The sequence below is a fragment of the Leptidea sinapis genome, chromosome 28 (assembly GCF_905404315.1).
Source record: "Leptidea sinapis chromosome 28, ilLepSina1.1, whole genome shotgun sequence".
NCBI classification, from domain to species: Eukaryota; Metazoa; Arthropoda; class Insecta; order Lepidoptera; family Pieridae; genus Leptidea; species Leptidea sinapis.
In genome coordinates, this window is record NC_066292.1 from 10,428,012 (window position 1) to 10,452,929 (window position 24,918).

General features: G+C 36.6%; 2 protein-coding genes across 3 annotated transcripts in view; both read right to left on the reverse strand.

Annotated features, from left to right (window-relative positions):
* The window catches only part of LOC126973172 (hyaluronidase A-like), a 30,005-nt gene extending 24,188 nt beyond the window's left edge, over positions 1-5,817 (reverse strand). For both annotated transcript variants that reach the window (XM_050820384.1, XM_050820383.1), the window contains exon 1: positions 5,574-5,817. In XM_050820384.1, coding sequence (XP_050676341.1) covers positions 5,574-5,632 — 59 coding nt within the window. In that variant the 5' untranslated portion in view covers positions 5,633-5,817. The remainder of the gene's footprint in view (positions 1-5,573) is intronic.
* Positions 5,818-20,742: 14,925 nt separating this feature from the next.
* Positions 20,743-24,918, reverse strand: part of LOC126973148 (structural maintenance of chromosomes protein 5) — a 28,395-nt gene continuing 24,219 nt past the window's right edge. The window contains exon 20 of the mRNA XM_050820297.1: positions 20,743-24,625. Within this exon, the coding sequence (XP_050676254.1) occupies positions 24,497-24,625 (129 nt within the window). The 3' untranslated portion in view covers positions 20,743-24,496. The remainder of the gene's footprint in view (positions 24,626-24,918) is intronic.

Sequence of the window (24,918 nt, forward strand, 5' to 3'; positions counted from 1 at the left end):
ACGCCGTATCTAGTGAAATTACTGGGCAAATGAGACTTAAAATTTTATATCTCAAGGTGACGAGCACTCAGAATTTCTGGGTTTTTCAAGAATACCGAGCGGCACTGCATTGTAATGGGCAGGGCGTATCAATTACCATCAGCATTACATGATGCTCGTCTCGTCCCGTACTGTCATAAAAATTATCTTAAATTACTGTGCTCAATCTTGCTCTGAGCGTTCGCGCTGTTACCTGCATGGCGTGAAAGCTCACTTTCATTCAGTAACCACAAATTAAAGCACTCAGTGCGCTCATTGAAGCTCAGTGAAACTTCAAAATTAATTAATAATGTCTACAACATATTATTATGGATGTTGGTAGTTGATACAGAGTGGTAACATAACATTTACCATAACATAACATCTTGTGTCTCAAGGTGACGAGCGCAATTGTAGTGGCGCTCAGAATATTTGGGTTTTACCATGAGCTGAATGTCCTGCTCGTCTCGTCTCTCATTTTCATAAAAAAAAACATAAAGCGAATGATGAAGCTCTCCGATTTTATAATTAATGGCAATATGCGGTAGAAATCAGGTCAACCCGCCAGTGGTATCACAGGTGAAACGATCTCTTGAGAATCGCTTCGTTCAGCTGAAATGTAACATTGAGTTGCTGTATCACGTACGACATGACATGAATATAACGCGCGGACAGCACATTCTCCATGTAATTGTTTTGTGCATTGTTTTTGTTCCGGTTTTCATTAGTAAGTATCATGTTATCACTTTCTCACACTTGTTATTAAGTTGCAGGCGAACGTAGGGATTTATTATTAAAAAAGGCATTAATTTTTTTTAAATTGATACTACTACCGCTTCGGTAACAAATGGCGCTCTGAGAGAGAAGAAGCGGCGCAAGAAACTCTCCCAGAATTCTTTTTTTGCGCTATTTTTAATAAAAATATACAATATTGTACTGTCATTGCTATTGCAATTAAAATAATCATAATCTAGTCCCAGGCTGCCCGATCACTTAGATATTCAGCTGTGAAGTAGAAGGATTTACGATAGAGCCAAATTTTTTATAAAACATTTAAATTTATTTGTAGATAATGACTGAACAGTGGCTGGGACTTTATAATAAAAGTGTATACATTTACCCTTAAAGCTATTATGTATCTTATGAAGCCTTCTTAGGTTTAGTTAAAAGCAATACCTTATTTCTCGTATTATAATAATAAAATATAATCGATGTAACAGATTTTTTTTCGACGTAATCACATTAATATTTGCACACATATCAGCGACCGATAACAATACAATATTTTCATAAGTTTGGCCTTGTAGTTGGAAGTTGAGAAGTTAAGTTTATTTTGTAAATAAAATTTGTGAACGATGCAAGACTTGAACCCGCGACCTCTCTTTCCGAGCACTCTTTCGCTGAGCCAACCGTTCAGTGGAAGAGGCTCTTTAGAAATTTAATTTGTGTAATTATCATAGAAGTGAGGGTTATCACTTAAGAAAAAACAAATTATTAAGTTACAAGAATCTTTCAAAAAAGCGCGTACACCTTTCTTAAAGGCCGATAACGCTCCTGTGATTCCTCTGGTACTTCAAGAGAATGTGGGCGACGGTGATCACTTAACACCAGGTAACCCGTACGCTCGTTTGTCCTCCTTTTCCATAAAAAAGAACCACAGAAGAAATTTGGACACAGGGATGTGTATATTTTCAGGGCGGAAATATAAAAAGAAATTCGAGTCTTTTAGTTATAAGTTGGTAGTTGATGTTGTTTTTGGGACTAAAAAGTACACCGAAGACAAAACTGACGAAAACAAATTAGAACTTACAAAACGCGATTTAATAGCAAGCCGAAAAAATAGAACATATTCTTTTTGTATAGGTAGATATATAATCTTAGATTTATGATTCCTACAAATAATCGATTTGATACTCAATTATTGTTTTCTCCGTCTCGGCTTTTTAAAGAAACTTTTTTTAGACCTATTTATACCTAAATAAGTATTTATTATTTAGTATTCGTTATGGGTGGAGAGATTTCCTAATCGTTATTAAAATTATTAAATATACATATATCTTGTAAATTATCAAACAATAAAAGTGGATGATAAGATACCATAACATGAACACATTATGAGTAAAAGAAACAATGTATTATCCCACGAAATTAAAAAATCATTGACAATTTCGTTCAATTCATTATTAATCGCCAAAGGACCTCGCCCCACGGTACTCACTCGCCGCCACCGGCAGAACATAACTAACAGCAAAGAGTATATTTTTTTATGACAATAAGGGACAAGACGAGCAGGACGTTCAGCTGATGGTAAATGATACGCCCTGCCCAATACAATGCAGTGTCGCTCAGAAAAAATCAATTCTGAGTGGCACTACAATTGCGCTCGTCTCCTTGAGACATAAGATGTTGAATCTCGTTTGCCCAGTAATTTCACTAGCTACGGCGGAAACACAATAATGTTTACACATTACTGCTTCACGGCAAAATAGGCACCGTTGTCGTACCCATAATCTAGCCAGCATCCTGTGCAAAGGAGCCTCCCACTGGTAAAATATAATATAATAGAATACTAATAGTACTACCATACTATTGTATCGGTAGGAATACTGCATTGATAAACTTTATAAGGTATGCCTATACATTTAATCAATAAATTGAACCAGGATATTTGAAAATTTAAATTTGCAATAATGCCTTTATTAATAACAAATATATCTGCATATTTACGATCTCTTAACTATTTAAATACCTTAACCTTATTAGTTACTATAAAGAAGTGAATATATATTTATTTAAGTATGGTAAGTGTTAACTTATATCCTCTTTGTTGTAAAAAAAAAACTTACAGGTCAAACCCAGCTCAATCTTTATTCAAGTAAAGCTAAATTAAGCGTTTTTAATTTGTCATAACGTTTTTATATTTTAATTATCTGAATCTACTTTATTATACTTAGTTGGAAAAAGTGAGAAGCTTTTTAAATTTAATATAAATATAATAATTGTTATATTTTATAAATTAGTTTATAGTTTATATTATATTAATTTACGGAGTTTGTTAGTTTGTTGCATAGTTAGGTGTGCAAGCTAATAACTAATAAAAACATACATTTGAATTTTAGCATTAGGAAATATTATGGAATCAAAAAATATGGCTAAAATAAAAATTATCGCATATTCTCATCATCAAATGTTGGAGGATTCAATTAATTCTTTTTGTAAAGATGCTTCGTTGAAAAAAATGTTGTAGTGAAAGAGGAAATAACTGGAAGAAACCCAATGATACCTATGACCATCATTTAATCTCTTTTTATGGAAGAGGAGGACAGACAAGCGTACGGGTCACCTGGTGCTAAGTGATCACCGCCGCCCACATTCTCTTGCAACACGAGAATGTGGGCGACAGAATCCCATAAAAAAGCATAAATAACAGATAGAATTGTCATTACTTATATAAATTTGAACATTGAAGTTTATCTGTTGGAATTCTTCTCGAATATTCTCAAACATCAAAAACCAACCAAGTCGGTCAATTTATTCCGTCCCAACTTCACGGTTCTTGTGTTAAGCTATTACGTAATTAGCAAACCTAGCAATATCTAATATTGACCATATCAATATTAAAAATCCTTTTTTGGTTTAAATAAATAGATTAAATTTATTTATGCAGTTAGTGTATCCAGAAAACATGCCCGAAATTGCAAAGTATTTTGGTTTTCCCTTGGTTAATAATTAAAATTAATTGAACACTAACGGCCTTACAAAATAAACTTGGTATGAACTTATACCTGAGAATAAACCAAGAATATGCAAAATATTTACAAATAGACATTTTACATAAATGATTGGCATATTCGAACGTTTCCTACGTTTATGTGTAAGTCCGTTTGAAAAATTTTGAATTATCATTGTATTGACAGTGTTGTCAGCGATATAGTTTTGCATATTCTTGCATTATTCTCAGGTAAAAATTTATGTCAAGTTTATTTATAAAGCCATAATTGTATTCTAAACTTGAAGCTTCTATGTCTGCTAGAAGTGCCGTAGTTTTTATGAACCGTCTCTCAGTCAGTGAGTGACTAAATTAAGAAATTTTGACTCGTTATAATTCTTGAGCTACTGGTTCAAATTGAATGAAATATAAAATGTACTGTGATTATAGAACGCCTGCTTGGTTACTGAAAATTCAGTTCTTCTAGTTTTATCCACAACGAAGTTGTAGGGTGTCGATAATGGCCTGTGCTGCTTCCAGAAAAGAATGGTACGACCGTGCCGCTTGTTTTTGCTCGACTTGGCGGGGCACTGCCGTGCTCCCAAATTGTCTGCTTACTTCAGACGTACTACTCAGTTTTTTTTCTGTTACTGTTAAATCTCTCTTTGTTAATATCATACACAAGCACCACAAATTAATATCATAATTTGTGTCCACACTTTGTTACAGCAACTCCGTATGTAAATACGTCATTGTCCTCTTTTTTTGTGATAATAAGGAACGAGACGAGCAGGACGTTGAATTGATAGTAATTGATACGCCCTGCCCTTAAAATTCAGTACCACTCAGGATAATTGAAAAATCCAAAAAGCCTGAGCAGCACTACAATTGCGCTCGTCACCTTGAGGCATAATATGTTAAGTCTGATTTGCCCAGTAATTTCACCAGCTACGGTGCCATTAAGACCGAAACACAATAATGCTTACACATTACTGCTTCACGGCAGAAATAGGCGCCGTTGTTGTACCTATAATCTAGCCCGCAAACGTTTTGATATTATAGTAAATAAACGATTAAAATAAATGTAATCATAATAGAACAATAAATAAAAAAAAAACTTTGGAAACTGTATGTTTCTATATTTTTACTTCTTAACGCAATATTTTGGATAAAATTTAATTTAAGTAGTTGTTACAATACAAGATGTTCACTGTATATTAACACAATTTAAAAATGCTTTGTTGTTTGTTTATCTATATTAGAGCCGAATAATCTTTAAAAACAACTTTTGAATCAGCTGCCAAGGAACTCGTCCTACCTATGTTTAAAATAAATATCTCTTGTATGTACTTATACGGTCTACACACTTTTATCGAAAATACATAAGATAATTATCTCATCGATTTGTTCCAAATGGTTTTTGATAATTGCTGCTTACTGTAAATATATGTCAGAGTAATAAAAATAATAAAAATTGAATAATTTTTTTGTGTGTTTTACTTACTACTAACTTTTGTCCAATACTCGATTATTATTATTAGACATAGGTATAATAAATATACCTATCTAAACTTTATCGAAATATAGGAACGTAAATACGATATTTGCTATCAATAATGTCTATATCAGTATGTGTAATGTATAATTATCTATTAAAAATATACGGTGCCTAGTAGGTACATCTTTGATTAATAAAAAGTAAAAAAAAATACTTATGCAGTAATAATGAATAATTTAATTAAAAACCAATTATTAAACTTTCTTACACCTTAATATTATTATGTTAAAAGGAGATATATAACATTTATGTTTTAAATTCCTTGATAAAACAATATGAACATATTACCTGTCATCATCGCAGCGCACAAAATAACGTGCCAATATTATAAATACTAAAAACTTCATGGTAATATCACAACACGAAAACTGGTTATAAACATAAACAAAAAATAAAACTACATCTTCATACACTGTGGGAAGTTGTCAACCAGTGATAAAAAGTAATTACAGTCTGTGGTCAAAAAATGTCATTGCATACGCGAGTTTCCCGCCAATTTTTAACGATGCGTTCTGTGACCGAGCTCGATCTCGACTCTACACATGAAATCATACAAGCACATTAAATACTCCATGCAGGTTATAAGGTCCGCGTACACTAATTACGACATAGGAAGACAGAAATTAATATGATAGTTATTTCCTCAATCGAATTTGAAAGCACTGCTAAATTTAATACGTTATACACAGCGTGAGTCACAATTTAAGAGGCCAGTCATTATGGATATTAGTCAGAGTAAGATGTTGATTGTGTGAATGAGATAATAAAGTTATATCGTTTGCAAATTTTTATTAGCATTAATCAATATACTTTTCAAATACATATAAATGTGTAAACAATTATCTGTTTAAAGGTTAACACATTTTTTTGTAAAACCGAGGGCTCTATAATTAAGGCGTAAATGAAAAGTATTTCGGACTAGTCATAAAAAACCATTAATTATCTTTTTTATGACAATAATGGACGAGGCGAATAGGACGTTCAGCTGGTGGTATTTGATACGCCCTGCCCATTACATTGCAGTGCCGCTCAGGATTCTTAAAAAAAAACCCATTAATTCTGAGCGCCGAGACATAAGATATTAAGTCTTGTTTGCCCAGTCATGTCACTAGGTACGGAGCACTTCAGACCGAAACACAATAATAAGAATAATAAGAAGACCTGGGAAGAAATATGGGGTTGATTTTGCATAAAATTAGTAACGGGCAGTTAGTATTAAATATTTGTATGCCAGGGGCAAGTTACTATCAAATTATAAAAAATAATTCTTAGTGATACTAGATATTTACCACCACTTCGGCAAAGTTGAGCATTCATTAGAAGAAGAGGCAAGAATCTCATTGACACTCTTCACCATTTTACATTATATTTGTACAATGTATGCAACTGAATCAAGAATACTTAAAAGTTTTGACCTACATAATTAAAAATATAAGTAATAAATTAAAACATAAATAAATACCCAAAAACATTATGAGTGCAGTAGATGTACCAATGCGCATACTGTAAATAAGTAAAGATATATTATGCGATCATTAAAAAAAAACTTCATTTAAACAAACTGACTTCAAAAGCTGAAAAGTATCAAATAACTAAAAATTTAATTTAATGCACCTTTACCTTTAATATTAATAAAATGCTATTATTTATATGTGCTACCTATTGATAGGTTTTAAGTCGGTGCAAAGTCCTAAACAAAATAAAACTTAATATTATAAACAGCTTACTTACTGACACTGTAATTATTAAGGTTGTCTGGCCACGCATGTCTGTCCGCTTTGGTTGTTTTGTTCTACACGAAGCTATCCCGCTCAAAGTCACACGTGGCGAGTGTAGGTACTTTCTGTTACATTTGGCTTGGCACCGACTTCAAAGCTATCAATATGTAGCACATACAAATAATAGTATTTTAATAATATTAAAGGTAAAGGTGTATTAAATTAAATTTTTAGTTATTTGATACTTTTCAGTTTTTGAAGTCGGTTTTTTTAAACGAAGTTTTTGTTTATTTTTTACTTTTTAATGAGAACTCCTAAAAAAACACAAAAAACAATCATATCATCGAGATTAACAAAAATTTTCATAAAATGAAAACGACTGGGCCAAACAATGTAAAATTTATATGGGACCAAATGACTGGGAAATTTTACTGCGCTTTGAATATAACGCCACCCAATAACAATGTGTTCACTGAAAAATTGTCCAAAAACAGCATATCCAAACTTAAAAACTGATAAGTGCCCCTTTAAATTAATAAAATTATGTAACTAACTTGACGTTTTTAACCATTTTGCTAAATAATTACATTTCAATTGCTAAAATAAAATATACTGCCGACGAAATGTGCGAAAGAGACGTTCGTCCACCATAATAGACTTTGGACATTACTGCCACGTTAAGTAAGTGCCAGTAAGGTGTTAATTTGGAAGAATGTTTTAATGTTATCTGTATAAGTATAGTAATATAAACCTCGGACATTTTTGTGACCTTTTAATAGGTGATTATGAGTCTTGTTTATAGATTTCTATTCGTCACTTGATCGTACTGGTGGGTTACACCTTTACTGCCGCCCTGACTACCGATCTCCTTGAGGGACCTCATGTGGAAGTTTCTACTGGAAAAAAATATACCTGTATATATATATAAATATATGTATATATCTATATATATATATATATATATATATATATATATATATATATAAATAAATAAATATATATTATATATATAAATAAAATTGGAGTGACTGTTTGCAATATTGAAATAACCGTTTTTTACTACATGTATATATACATACACTAATATAAAATTTTTTTTGATTTTTGTCTGTCTGTCTGTTTGTTCCGGCTAATCTCTGAAATAGCTGGATCGATTTTGACGAGATTTATATGGGCAGGTAGCTGATGTAGTAAGGAGTAACTTAGGCTACGTTTATTTTAAAAATTCTTTTATTTAAGAAAAATAAAGTAATGTTGCAATGTCCAAGAAACGGTCTAACTCTAAAAATAATTTATATGGCAAAACAACGTTAACCTCGGGTTAGCAAGTAATGTATAAATTTAGTAACATCAATCCTTTACAGATTGTATTCTCCATCAAGTTATAATTTACCGCAACTCTATATCAAAGCAAATAATTGTAAAGATGTTCAATAAACAAGGAACCATTACAAATCTTATTCTAAGTGATTCAATAACTTTGTAGTTTCAATATTCAATAGATATTGAAATAATGAAGACATGTAGTCGCTGGAATATTCCTTTTGTCTTAACATTTTATTGTGTATCTTCTACTATAGTATACTTACCCACAGTACGAGCGGCAGTGGTCAATTTCAAATCACACTTGAAATATGTAATTTTTTATACATCTCATTCGGAAAGCAGATTCCTTAGAAAAGAACGAAGAAACTCTTAGGTTGCTCTTTTCAAAACAGATTAGATATTACAAACTCTTATTTTCAATTTAATTTACAAATTATTTTAATTAAAATACACGCAAAGTGATGCAATAAAATACTCAAAAGTATACAATACAAAAAAAGTAAATTAATAAATAAAAACACAAGAGTTATTCAGTATCTACAGTAGATGTATCAATCCACACACACCTAAAATAAATAAAGGCATTATGCGAGTCTTTTATTAGCTAATATATAAAAAAAAATACTTTAAAAACACCAAGCAGACTTACCGGTAATAGGACCATCAAGCCACCACAAGTAGTGCCAATTGCAATTCACAAGCTTGACGCATGGACCGGCCATCGCCTTCCTCGGCCATATTTTAGGGATGGGAACGCCACGTCCCAAGTCGCCGCCAAAAGCAATGACATTTAAGCGAGCATGGCGATGCCTGTCACGAAAAGTCTACCAAATAACAAAAAAGAATGTTCATCAAAATTTTATGTAAATGAAAATTAAAAACACCAGAGGAAATAGAAGATGAAAAACACCAGAGGAATTAGAAGATCTTTGCGCCCGCTTAAAGCTGGCAAATTAAACCTGAATGTAAGTTGTAACCTGGATCCTGCCGAACAATTTCAGCTTTGCACTAAATAACACAAAGTCATAAACTGTCTTCATTTTCTGTAGGTGTATTGAGGTTTACAAGAAACGTTTTGCTACAACTCAGCTACGTAATGAACTGAATGAGACTAGAGTCAGGTATCCATGAAAATTAAACCTTCTCATATTATATGACTAGGAGTACCTACAGAGTTTGATTTCTTCATGTTGGTTAAGTTTTATTTATAAACGGTTAACAAATCAGTAAGTTATCACATGCACCTAGTAAGGCATAGCAATGAACAGCAGAGCGGCAGACATGCAATTTTTTTCTCTCAAAGTATTCAGTAACCTATTTCAAAAGTGTCCATTTTAAAGCTTATGAATTTATTAATATTTGTTTCGGCTTATAGTAATCTGTAACTGGTTGTAAATTTTAATTGATTGAGTTTGTAAAAGATTATTTTTATAGCGAGGTATGTTACGCCCGGGTGCATCTATGATTTTGGTGTAAAAAATTGGGTGTTTGTAGCAAACTTATATGTTCTAGTATATATAAGCACAGTATTGTTACAGTACTGAGATTTTGAAAATGAGAATGAGCTTACTCTTTGTTTAATATTTGCAAGTACTTGGATACATTTTTCTATAGAAAACGAATTATGTATGATAAGCTTAAACTGAATCAACAGTTTGATACAGGCTTGTTTATTTGTCACGATGACATAACTGCTACTGCATTAAAGTTTGGCTATTAAGAAGGACACTCCTAAAGAACTAACAGCATCAATGGAATAGCGTGCCTTGGCGGGTCCCCATATAAAAATTAGTTTGGGGGCCCTTATGAAAAGTAAAGATTTCTTACAAAGAAATATTTATTCATCATAATTATCTATCAGTCACTTTGACCAAAATTTTTACAAACAATTCAAATTATTATATATACACTCTCCTTGTTTTTTTCGGCAAGCAGCAAAGCAAAGGCAAAAAAGGCATATTTTATTTTCTCAAAATTGATTTCTTTAGAATTCGTTTTGATGACATTTCTAATATACTAGATACTACTACCGCTTCGGAAACAAATGAGAGCGCTCTGAGAGAGAAGAAGCGGCGCAAGAAACTCTCCCAGCATTCTTTTTTTTGCTCTCTTTTTAATAAAAATATATAATATTGTTCTGTCATTCCTTTTATTTAGCAAATTTTTTTATTAATTTTTGCTTACGTACGCCCCGTATAATTGATACGGCAGATACTGCGGTAGCTCGGTGGTTACCTTAAATAGGGGCGGTCCCCTTAACAGCATAGACCATGATATTAATGGACCTCAAAGTAAATAATTGTCATTTTTTTCTAGAAACTGTGACATTCATAATGTTAACACGAGGAACAAACATAAACTTGTTATGCCTACTACTCGGTTGGGTCGAGTTAGTAAGTCTTTTCTTGGGCGATGTATATGCTTCTACAATATGATCCCAGAAAATGTACAAAACAAATGTACGAAATTTAAAAGAATTGATAAAAAACTTAAATTGTTTGTGTGGGAAAGGTTACTATAGCATAAACGATTTTCTTAATGACGCCACGGACTGGGAATAAAGTGAACTCAACCTCAACCCTCAGACTCTTTAATTATAAATGTTTATTTTACTATATCACATTGTAATCCATATTTTTATATTTAAAAAAAAGCCCGCTGAGTTTCTTGCGCCCATTCTTCTCAGGTCTGAGGCAGTCTCTTTTGAATGGGTGGTAGTTTTTGACGTTCAATAAGTGATTTTGAATCCTATTTTGAATAAAAATATTTGAAATTGAATTGAAAGTGTTTGTATATAAAACAGTTGTATAAACAAGCTTTTATTCAACATAACAACATATTTATGAAATTGTAGCGTAAATAAATTTCTACCGCGTTAAAATCTATGACGAAGTTTTTTACGTAAATAGGTAGCTATAAGAACACAGTTGCTCTATTAAAAATGAATAAATATAATGTTATCTAAACAGTTCGTGTATGTTTGTAATTGAAAGAAACAAATAAACGTTTTGTGTTTCCGTCTGGCAATTGAGACACTTCATTTGTTAGTTGCAAATTGTTTGTGCTGATAAGAACGCTAATTGCACTTCAGTGCCTGATAACTGTAGCAATAAACTTTACTTGCACTTTACATTAGTGTGATCACGATACTAGAAAACTTTTTTACATGTTTTTTTACAAAATAAAGGTCGAGACGAGCTGGACGTTCAGCTGATGGTAACTGATATGCCCTGCCCATTACAATCCAGTGCCGCTCAGGATTCTTGAAAAACCCAAAAATTTAAGAACATACATACATAATTGGAAGAACATACAAGAAACTCAACGGCCACTATTTTCAATCAAATAGAGTATTGTACAATGGCTGTAATAGACGTAATAAATTAGTTTGTAAGGTGCTGCATCCAATAAACGTGTTTAAGTAGGCAATATCAATTTTTTCATAAAAAGTTATAAAGAATAAACTGTATAAATATAAACTGATTTTTCTTCATCTTTATATTTAAAGAACCCCTATCACTACGTAGGTATTTATGGCTAATAGAAAAAACAATGACGTTCTATACATAGAAAGTCATTGAGAAAAAGTGAAGTATTTCTTGGAAACTTGGCGATATTACCTAGTCAATGTGTACGTAAATATACAGGATGAACAATTAATAATTGTCGCGTAATACGTAATTACTACTATCAGCTGCTCAATTATTATCATCCAGTTTATACTGACCACTCATTCTAGAAGGACCTTGGGAGTACTTATAGGTGCTTTGATAAATATAAAGTTAAATTGCAACACAGATATTTAAATACTGTAATTTATTTATACTATTAATCATTTACAGAAAGAATCTTAAATTAATATAGTCCCGCTAAACTGTTTGGACAGTTTGTCTGCAGGATCAAATTAGAACATTGATTTTATACAAGTGTTATTAACAAATATTGATAAAAATATATTTTTAGGCAGTGTTGACAATAAATATTTCTTAAGTTTGGTTTTGAATTTTCTTTTACTGGTTTCTAGTCGGATGTCCTCAAGCAAGCTGTTTAATAGATACGGTAGGCTTTTTTTTAAGGTTCTATCAACATAGTAGTTATTGATTCTAGGTACCTCGAACTTACCAACGTAAGTATACCTACGTTTTGTTGTAAAGCATGTCGGGTCACGCGCAGAGTAGGCATATTTCCCTTGATATCATAATCCTAGCAAAGTTGATGGAGGACCTAAGCAACATGCTTGGCCACCTTAATGCAGTTTCTCACCGGGTTGGCCTTAAAATGAACATGGAAAAGACGATGATTATAAACATCATCCATGTAGCGGCAATGCCTGCAAAATGTTGAGAGTCCCCTTCAAGTTAAAGACTACGTGTACCTAGGTCATACAATGCACTTAGATAGGTTCATCTTCGATAAAGAGTTCAATAACTCTAGACATAAGGGATTGCTTGTAACTAATTCAAGTAGGCTTCATAAGATACATAATCGCTTTAAGGGTAAATGGGCACTTTTATATTATTTATATTACTATTATTGGTAGTGCCATGTTGGGTCCTCACGGACTCAACCGAATTGGGCCGGCACGCCCGGAGAAATACCACACCCCCACTCGAAACCGGCGTGAAATAGCGGCTATGCCGCTGTGTTTCGTCCGGTGAGTGGGGTATCCGAAGGCCTACACCCCCCCTCCCAAATACAAATGGCAGCACAGACTAAAAAGAGACTACTCCAGGACGGTACCTGGCTATGCAGCCCTGGAGAATCCGTCCCTGGGCGTCCAAATTTAGGGCTTGTACCTAACAGTGGTTGCCCAGGCTGCCCCGCGTATTCTGGAGGGGGCAAATCTGCGCTGACTCGGGGCAAACAGAGCAGGAGGCTCAAACCACCCTCCTCCACACTCGCTGTGGACTTTTGCAACATCAGGGGGCTTCGATCAAATTTAAATGCCGTCCACTTACACCTGGAGACGGCGAAGCCGGCCCTGCTCTTTTTAACCGAGACACAGATATCCTCCCTGGCTGATTTATCTTACCTTTCCTACCCGGGGTATAATTTGGAACATTCCTTTATACCACGGGCTGGCGTGTGCGTTTACGTCAGGGAGGATGTCTGTTCTCGACGCCTGAGTTTTCTTGAAGGACAGGACCTATCCATCATCTGGCTGCGTGTAGACTGCGATGACCATCCGCGAATCTACGCATGCCTGTATAGATCCCATAGCGGTAACGCAGAGACTGACCGGCTCCTCGAACACATCCAAATGGCTACAGATTCCGTGTTGGAGCAGATCCCCACTGCAGAGATCGTGTTTCTTGGCGATTTTAACGCCCACCACGCCGAACGGCTAGGCTCACGTACCACCGATCATGCAGAGAGATCTGTTCACGACTTCGCCTTAGCATATGGTCTGACGCAACTGGTTATTGTGCCAACGCGAAACCCAGCTGTGCAAGATCATACACCTTCACTGTTGGACCTTCTGTTGACCTCACATCCGGACGGCTACTTAGTTTCCGTTGACACTCCTCTGGGATCGTCGGACCACTGCCTGATCCGGAGCACCGTGCCGATCACGCGCCTAACACGGCCCCGCATCTTAGGTTGTCGCCGCGTGTGGCACTATAGGTCAGCAGAGTGGGACGAGATGCGGTGCTTTTTTGCATCCTACCCGTGGAGGCAAATCTGTTTTTTGCTGGGAGATCCAGATGCCGCTGCTGACGCTGTTGCTGATGTGGTACTGCAAGGTATGGAACTCTTCATTCCATCCTCCTCTGTGCCTATCGGTGGCAGGTCCCAACCATGGTTTGACCGCTCCTGCAAAATGGCCTCTCGCCGAAAACAGGAGTGCTATTAGGCTTGGGTCAATACGGTGGTATCTAAGTATGTGAATTCCAGCGAACTTAAAAAACACTTCAATCATGCCTCCAGGTCCTTCAAAAGAGTTATTGCTGACGCGAAGTCGAAGCACATTGGCAGAATTGGCGAGAGACTTACACGCCTTCCCTCGGGAACTCGTGCGTTCTGGTCGCTCGCCAAGGCTGTCCAAGGAAACTTCTGCCAGCCAGCCATTCCGCCACTGCACAGGGATGATGACTCGCTGGCCCATGACGCGAAAGAGAAAGCTGATCTCCTGGGCTCCCTCTTCGCGTCCAACTCGACTCTGGATGACCAAGGTGCACCACCACCACATATTCCGCGGTGCGATTCATATATGCCGGAGGTAAAAATCCGGCATAGTGCCGAGCTTAAGGCGCTTCTCACCTTGGACATTCACAAATCGAGCGGGCCCGATGGCATTCCCCCGATAGTGCTGCGGACATGTGCTCCGGAACTGGCGCCGGTCCTTACCCGTCTTTTCCGGCTCTCCTACTCATCAGGCGTAGTCCCGAAATTATGGAAGGCGGCTTTAGTGCACCCGATCCCTAAGAAAGGTGTACGCTCAGATCAAACATTACGTGCAAAGTACCATCCGCATCACGTAGACGTCTGGCATTCCACAACCGCGCGTTTTGTTCGAAATTTCTTGCCTCGCACAGCCACTTTGTAGAATCAACTACCGGCAGCGGTCTTCCCGAACAGATACGACATAGGGACCTTCAAGAAAAAAGCATACTCCCACCTTAAAGGCCGGCAACGCATTTCTTGACACACCTGTTGTTGCGGATGTCCATGGGCGGTTGCCTCACCTCTCCCCATCTCGTGAGCCTCTTGCCAGTTTGCCCCCTCTCATATAAAAAAAAAAAAAAACTCCCAGCCACTGTTCAGGCATTATCTATAAATAAATAAAATTAAAAAATTACAACGTATATTCTACTATTCCACAGCTGTTTATCTATGTGATCCGACAGCCTGGGACTAGATTTTGATTATTTTATAGCAATAGCAATGTCAGTACAATATTGTATATTTCATTAAAAAGAGCGCAATAAATAATGTTGGGAGAGTTTCTTGCGCCGGTTCTTCTCTCTCAGGGCGCCATTTGTTTCTGAAGCGGTAGTAGTATCTAGTATATTAGAAATGACATCAAAAAGAATTCTAAAGGAATCAATTTTGAGGATATCAATGCCATTTATGTCTAATCAAAACATCCACGTCCGTTGGGTAGCGTTCGACAAACTGCGTAAATTCTAGGCAGTTTCATTCAAGTCCTGTATCCCTCAGTGCCTAAAGACACTTCACAACGTGTATGTGTTGTGTATGGTCTAATGCTTAAAGGTACTCTACAAAGAATGGTTGGAGTTTCTCTGCGCGACCGAATCCGTATGATGATTCGCAGTAGAACCAAGTATCTACAATGCTACATAAGTTATTGCAAAAATATTCATAATATAGATTCAACAAAGTGTTGGCCAATGAAACAACAAACGCATTCCGGTTGGGGCAATCAAACTAAATCATTTTTACTATGGTCATAAATATCCTTAGATATTTATCCTTAGAGATTTATTATAAAAAAAAGGACACAAATTAAGATTATAATAAATCTAATTTTATCTCCAATCGAACTATCGATCCACCCGCTGTGCCGCTGCGTCTTCAAATTCATTTGAGTATTTTTATGTTTAAATTTATTACAAATTGAATCGATAATCGTGTATCAAACTTTAACATAATTTTCTCAAGCACATAGTTTATTAAAGCTAAAACATTACAGTAAAATTTGCACTTATATTTACCATTGCTCAAAAAAAATGCAGGATCAGCCAAAGAGATTTGGTGCAATGGTAAAGAATATATAATAATAGTACAAGTGTAAGAAAATTATGTAAATTATAATAATAAATATCAACTAAATATATATTTCCCTCCTCAGGGGTGTTTGTTTCCTAATCTATGGTAGTGTAAACGACGGCGACGTCAAAAAATACCAAAGAGTAAATCTTTTTTTACTTTTATAAATAATCTCATTTCAGAATAATCTACTTATATATAGTTAGTCAGGCTGGCCATAAATACTGTTACAATTAAAAATAAACAACATATTACATTTGTATTTGGAATCAGTCATTTTTTATATGATTTTTTATTGAGTTTTCTCATTTTGGCGCCAAAACATTGTACAATATTTTGCGATATTAAAATGTAGTGGGTTGCGTAGAGAATCGAATCGCTGTGATTGCATTACACAAAGTAGGTATGGAGCCAAATGCAATTTTTAAAACTCTCCATACGCTTGGTATTAGTTGTGTACCGGGCTATTAATAGGCACAATGAGACCTCCTCTGTTTGTGACATAAAAAGATCTGGCTGTCCACGTAGTGTTCGTACGAAAAATGTGACCAAAGCAGTAAGGGAAAGAATTCGTAGAAATCCTGTCCGAAAGCAAAAGATTTTATCTCGGGAGATGAATGATAGCACCTAGAACAATGTCGCGTATTTTAAAAGATGACTTAGGACTTGCAGCCTATAAGAGACGTATTGGTCATTTCTTAACTGATAATTTAAAAAATAATAGGTGGGAAAATCGAAACAACTACTGAAGCGGTATTATGCTCAAAGCTCTAAAGAAGCCTCCCAATAAGTGGACAATGTGCAACGTGGGCACTATCCGATTTCAGTGATGGTTTGGTGGGGTATTATTATATATTATTAGCTATGAAGGAGTGACAGCCTAGTTTTGTAAAAAAGGTATCGGCACAAGTGTTATCTGAGGTTTGAAGACAGGGTGAGGACTCGATAATCCTAAATTGCGGACACATGCTCTACTTCCGGGAGAGCGACCAACTGTCCCAGGGTGGTGTCGGGTTCCTCGTTCACAAGTCTCCCATCAAGATACTATTCTTGAGAAGGTAGTGAAGACCCTTAACAACACCATGTTCAATAACCAAGAGTAGTCCTTCCAGCAAGACTCGGTGCCGGGTCATAAAACTCGGTCTACGCAGTCTTGATTGAAAACGAACGTTTCGGACTTCATCAGAGCTGAAAACTAGCCGTCGTCTAGTCCCGATCTTAATCCACTGGATTATGATTTATGGTCAGTTTTAGAGAGTACCGCTTGCTCTAACCGCCATTATAATTTGGAGTGCCTAAAACAATCCGTACGATTGGCAGTGAAGAATTTTCCCATGGAAAGAATTCGTGCTTCTATTGATAACTGGCCTTAATGTTTAAAGGACAGTCTCTCCAGAGGGGCCACATTGATTACCGATATATCGAAGCGATGGAGTGTATGTATGGAAACACCACCATGTCAGTCCGTCTCCAGGATCAGCTCTCGAAGCCTATCCGACTGCAGCGGGGAGTCAGACAAGGCGATGTCATATCGCCCAAGCTGTTAACCGCTGCGTTGGAAGATGTCTTTAAGGTTATGGACTGGAACGGACTGGGGATCAACATCAACGGCGAACACATCACTCACCTTCGAATCGCAGACGATAACGACAGTAGATCTCAAAATGAACATGGACAAGACAAACAATCCAGTTAGGCAGGGCCAATTTCGCGAAAGACGTCACGAATCCAACTCGGATGGGGAGCGTTCGCTCCGTAAAATCTTCTCGTCCCAAATACCACAGTGTCTGAAGACGAAGGTTTTCAACCAGTGTGTGTTGCCAGTGATGACTTACGAAACCCGTACTGTCGGTCGTTGATCAACTGGTGACCCTCTAGGTATACTAAAAGCTGGTGGCTAATTATGCTCTCCATGATTTTGGAGAGCAGGGAGGTGATAGCAATAGGCCTGTAGTTCGCCGGATCCGAACTGTCTCCTTTTTTTTGGATCGGATGGACAAGGGCTGACTTCCATGAGTCAGGGACTACGCCTTTGGAATAAGAGTGCCGGAATAAACGCGTTAGCACCGGCGTCAACTCAGGGGCACACGTTCTAAGCACGATTGGAGAAATGCCATCCGGCCCGCTCGACTTCCTGACGTCCAACGAAAACAGAGCTCGCCTAACAGTTTTCTGTCTGAACTGTACTTTAGGCATAGAGCTCTGACACCGCGGGATGGTCGGCGGTGTTTTTCCGTTGTCGTCAAGAGTCGAGTTGGAGGCGAAAAGAGCGCACAGGAGCTCGGCTTTCTCTTTTGCCGTATGGGCCAGGGTGTCATTCCTCATGTGCAACGGCGGCATGGACGGCTGGTTGAAGTTACCAAGAGCAGCTTTCGACAACGACCAGAACTTGCGTGTTCCGGTCGGGTAACTGGAAAGCTGCTCGCCGATTTTGACGATGTGCTTAGACTTCGCACGGGCGATTTGCCGCTTAAAAAATCTGGAGGCACGGTTATATTTCCTCTTAAGAACTTTGCAGTTCGGATCCTTTGTGCCTAGCGCCGCAACCCAAGTTCGATACGCCTGTTTTTTGCAGTCAGATGCTGCTTTAACTGACGCATCGAACAAGGGCTGTGATCTGCCACCGATCGGTACTACAGAGCTTGGTATAAAATATCCATGCCCTGCAGTATCACATCGCCTACTGCAATGGCGCAGGCACTAGGATCATCCGAAGAGAAACAAACCTTGCCCCAAGGGTAGGATGCAAAAAAGGAACGCATCCTATCCCATTCTGCTGACTTGTAGTGCCAAACGCGGCGGGTCGCTGGTGGTCTGCGACGTTGGCGTCGGATAGGCACTACACTCCTGACCAGGCAATGGTCGGACGTTCCAAGAGGGGCGTCGACAAAGACCTGGTAACCATCGGGATGTGTAGTCAGCAGAAGATCTAATAAGGACGGCATGTGGCTATCCACATCCGGGAGCCGCGTTGGCGACTCAACAAATATTATATACTTATATTATCTATAAATGTAAAAATATCTATTTCTGTTGCTGTATTATTTTTTTTTTTTTAGAATATTTATTTAAAATACAATATAGTTATAGCTTACAATATAATAACACACACTTAAACTTTAGGAAGCTTATCTGTGTGTGAAGCCGCTTAGAATTAAATTACATAATATTTAAAAAGAAAACAACAATTACTTTCAATTAATACAGTTATTACAAGATGTTAACTTACAATTTTAAACAAAGTAGCATAGAAATCATTAAAATGCAAAACAAAAAATAATTATCAACTAAATGTTAGTAATTACAAATTAGTTGTCTACTTAGCTTACCGCAGATATTCTTTCATGCCAAAGCGATTGTATGTAATTTAGTAGGTATTGAACATGGCCTCTACAGGGATCAAAAGGGTACATTGCATTTGAAGCTAGTAAATAGGGACTCACAACAAGCGCATTAGTATAGAATGAGGAAGTGGACAAAAACCCTGCTGTTTTTGGATTACGCCATTCTTGCGCACTACAAACGGCAGGTACATTTTGAGTCTCATATTGATCTCATCTCTGGTCTGGTCCTCTCCGATATCGAACCATTTGATCGTTACAACGCAGAGCTGCTCGAATTCTTAGCGACCCGTAATTGTTATTTGCACGGCTCGATTGCTTGGCGTTACGTAGTGACGTGGCTTCATTGTGTGTCTTCTACCGCATTTATACGAGTCGTTTTAATTGATTCCACCGAATCCACCTTCGAATGGCACGACACAAAACTAGATTTCATTCACGTCGTTTCGATTTCGTTGCAGGATTTCAAGACACTTTCTGCCAAGTAGGTACAATAAAATGTATAACCCAGTCCCAAGTAATGCGCGATGTATCCAGGACGATAAGACATTGGTACCATCAAAAAAGCGTGTAGCTACACCATCCTAAAGGACCTATTTTTTCCAACCAGATTTTAACCGATACGCTCGTTTGTCCTCATCCAAAAAAAAAATGTGCCGATGACATTATAAGTAATATGCCTCTTAAACCATATTATGTATACCGGCGAGAGAATGAAAGGCTTCAAAATTAATTCGAGAAATACTGTGCAGGGTAACAAATTTAGGCCCGTTGGCACGAAGACAGTGAATGCAGCGACAATTTTATATCGGGAATTGTGTTTTTGAGACTGGGGGACTAAAGAGGACATCACTTTGAGGGTCGCCAAAACTCGAACAACCATTTTGCAGCTTCACAAATACATCATGCATCAATACTGAGTTTACGAAGACTTCTAGGTATTTAGTCACCTGAAATTTTTCTAATAACTATCTCTAAGAACAATGCGACGAAGCAGCGAGTGAACAACTGATCAAACGCCGCAAACGGAACTGGTAAACACGCTCTGAAGGGATTCCAACTACATATATATCGCCACAAGAGTGCATAGTCCTCTATGCACTCTTGTGGCGAGGAACTTGCAAGGAATGTGTCCTCGTTTAAAAACTTGACAACGTCCAGTCGCATCTCACTCGACTCGATTTTTATTTATAGGATTTGCAAAAGGGCGACTAATGTTGTCAATTTATTTAACACAAATTTCCTTTGTCATTTATATTTTTAAATGTTGTTTAGGAGTAGTCCAAGGTTGAAAATATTTTTATTAAATTCATATTTTCACATCAAATAAAAAATTAAATTAAAAAAAAACTTTATTATACAAATATGGCAACCTCTGTTAAAAAGAACTTATGATTGCTGTCGTAGCATCACAAACACGATCATATCGTATCTTAAAATAACATTATTAAAGTACGGGTCAAAAAGCAAGATAAATACAGAAGTAATATAAATAATACTCTAAGACAAGTCATATAGATGTCAGTTGTCTCTCTTACACTATATGTCTCTTACACACGTGTTTTGAAACGTCAAATAACAAATGCATTTCAATTATTGTAGTAGTAGTAGTAGGAGTTATATGAAGAAATATATGAAATATATACATGAAGAAAAATATAATTAAAACATCTGTCTGTTTCAGCCAATCTCCGGAGCCGATCGGATCGATTTTGACAATACAATATAGGACTGGCAACCTGCTCATGTTTTACGCAGTAACTAAGGCTTAAGTAAGTCACCGCTTACCACTTACGGCCTGGCCACGGGGATGTGCGGGACGAACGGTGAAGCGATGGTGGGGGGAGGGGGGAACATCCGTGCGGTACAGACTAATAATAACTAATAATTTTTGGGTTAAAACGTAATTTTTGGAAGAAATTGTGGAGTACATGATTTGAATAGGAATCGGGATATAGATTTAGAATTACACGAGAAATACAGAATGTATCCAGAATTTTTTTTCGAGTATACCAGAATGAGTATCGAAACCTTCGATTATAATAATTTTTAAATGAAAGTTTCACAGTTCATTTTATTCGCGGCGAAAACAACTAAACTTGTTTAGTTTCTGAACTATTCGCCGCGTGTACCGCTCGTCTCCGCTTGCGCCGTACATTCATGCATTTGTTTCAGTCGCCCGCTCGGTTCGGTTTATTTCGCCGGTCGCTTCGCCATTCGCCGTAGCGCGTGGCTTGATCAGTACATTTCGATAGATTTATTCTACTCGCAAAACGCTTGGCCGTTCGCACCGCGCGAATATTCGCTTCGGCGATTGTTCCGTGGCCAGTACGTTAGGTTTTTAATGTACTTACATGCAAGACATCAATCAACAAATATAATACACAGTTATCCTCTGATTTAATATATTTTCATATAACTCAAGCATGTAAGTGTAAACTCTTAACTCTTGAGTACAATAATTGTATCACATATAAAACACAACGATTTTCATGCGACTTCTTCTTAATAAAGCTCAACTTTTCCGGTGTGACAAAAAAACAAGACATTCTTAAGTGTCATTTTCTGACTTAAATGAATAAATTAACTATCATACAATATCATAGTTTGTTTTGTGTCACACACCAACTATAATAGATCAACTATACTATATAGGGTATACGGGAGCCGTTTTAAACTATGGTGACAATGAATAAGTCAACTCAAAGTCTAATTAAAGAACTTATAATCTAACACACAACATAATTTGTTTATCTCAAGAAAGCCTTATTGATAAAAATTCCGTATACAAAAGTCAGGTCAAGCGCGATCCGCACCACTATAAGAGGTAGATTTACGGAGGTTTTAAACATTGCTATCGCCGTTTAATGACAAGATTTTATCTATCCATAATTATGTCCAATATAGTTACAGTCCAATGCTATCTGTCGATAGGTTATTGATAACGGTCGTTAGAGAATTTAGAACCAGGGATATACCGGCTCTAAGCATAAAAACTTAGATTTAGGATTGGTCTCCGCTGCGCTCCAACAAGATACCGCACTAGCTTTTTTACTACTGCAACTATTAGATGTATGTGCGTGGCATCTTGACACACAACGGCATCTTTCAAATTTTGTAACTTATATACGCTTAATGTTATTTTACATTGAAATTAATTAAATATAAAATACTTACTGATGATAATATGTTATCCTAGTGTCTTTCTTATTTCTTGTAGTATTATTTTTACAAAGTCTTCCTACGCAACCCGGAATTTTAGTTTCATTTATTAGCAAAGTTTAACAGAACATGTGGCACGTCAACGTCACACATTGTTCGAGACTGGCTCGAGTACGCCTACCTGGGCGTAGTATTAGTTACTGCACTTTGCGACTTCGGCTGCGGTATCTAGTCGGAGCGTAGCGGAGACCAATCCATAATCCAAGAATAAAAATAATATTTTTATTCGATTAATTACATCGTAATATAATTATATAAAATTTAATAAAATAAACGTAATGTCTAAAATGTAACTAAATTAAAATGAGCAGCCGATGTGGACATTTAAACGCCTGCTAATATGATCCTTGGTAATTACGAACAATGAGTTCATAGTTCTTGATAGCAAATAGACCACCGGAGAGGGTAGATTGATATTTGACAACTTTCGCCATATTTTTACGTCAAATTTGATCGTTCTTGGCTTTTCAAATATTTAAGTTCTACAGAAATTGTAGAGAGATGATAATAAATTGTATAAAAATAAAATAGGTATTTGACTTTTAAATTATATGTATATTCTCCATTATGAACCACTCACAAATCGCTCATTGCTTATTAATGTTGAAAACAAATTGCTGTCCAACGCCTTCTCAAAATTCGAATAGATAATCATTTTGGCAGTAAATCAGGTCACCTACTCCTTATAATAATCGGAAAGAACGAAGGAATTTTGTCTCGCTTCTCGTTGAAGGAACTTAAGAATTAGAGAGTGAATTTTTTAATGAGAAAATGACGAGCAAGACATTCATCTGGTAGTGCGCCCTGCACATTACAACGCAGTGCCGCTCATGATTATTGATTGAACTCTAAATTCTGTGCGGCATCACAATTGCGCTCGTCACTTTGAGACGTAAGATGTTGAGTTTCATTAGCCCAGAAATTTCACTAGATACCAAACCAAAAAGCAATTATGGCTGCACACTACGATGCACGCAGAAGTGATTGACCATTATTGAAGAAAATGTAATAGTACAAGTACAGAAGTCTCACTCCGCAAAATCAATTAAAGAAATAACTCTTGCGGCCATACAATAAGAAGTAATTCAGATCGCACAGCGCTATTAACCTACATTTTTATTCACCTATAATTTGTCTCTCTTTCTAACGCGTGACTCTTACCTCTTCTAACGACATTAGGGTTGTGTTTTTTACCTAAAAGTGTGCCTACCCAGTAAATATAAACTTATAAAAATAGCTTAATTTTGTCTATACTATAAATAGGTATGTTGTCGTAATCTTAAATCAACATTAAGTTATTAAGTTGCGGAACAATTATCGCGGTGGCGTCACATCAAACGAATAACCGCGCGTATCAGCGTAGTTTCTGGGCGGCATGATACTTAACCACCATCTCTTTTCAGATTCCAATATGTACAAGTAGTAGTTGTATACATATACGCTAAGTTCAATTATACATATACTAAGCAGTTGGAGGCTCCTTATAGCACAGGATACCAGCTAGATTATGGGTACCACAACGGCGCCTATTTCTGCCGTGAAGCAGTGTGTAAGCATTGCTGTGTTTCGGTCTGAAGGGCGCCGTAGCTAGTGAAATTACTGCGCAAATGAGACTTAACATGTTGTCTCAAGGTGACGAGCGCAGTTGTAGTGCCGCTCAAAATTTTTGGGGCTTTTCAAAGAATCCTGAGCGGCACTGCATTTCAATGGGCAGGGCGTATCAATTACCATCAGTTGAACGTCCTGCTCGTCTCCTCCCTTATTTTCATAAAAAAAACTAAAAGACCTCAAGCCGCTTACAGAGCACTAGGTGTAAAATAATTCGAGTAGCTTCTATTATCTTTGATTTAAAGCTCCGCTTGTGTTTTGGTATTTATGGTCTGTAGTTGTGTGCGTTCTCAAGATGCTTGACAACGTTCCACTGCTTGTAGTTCATGATCTGTTTCCCATTCATAATTGTGTGGATCATCACAGATTCGCCGAACTGCAGATGCCTCAGTAACTGGAATGAAAATAAAATTATAAATATTTTATTTTCAATAATAAAATGAACAATACCATCCAGTTACTTCTGAAATAAACAACTGAACGACATGCAAACATAATATAGATGTTCCCAAATATACAATAGAATTGTAAGAAAAAGTTAAATTTTTGTATTTTCTATATTTACGTAGCCCCAATATATCCGTAATCGTATCGTAGATGTGACACAATGTGCTTTTAAAAAAATTGCACGGCGGCCATTTTGAAATTCGCCATCTTGGTTTTTAAATTTTATTTTTATATTTTTGT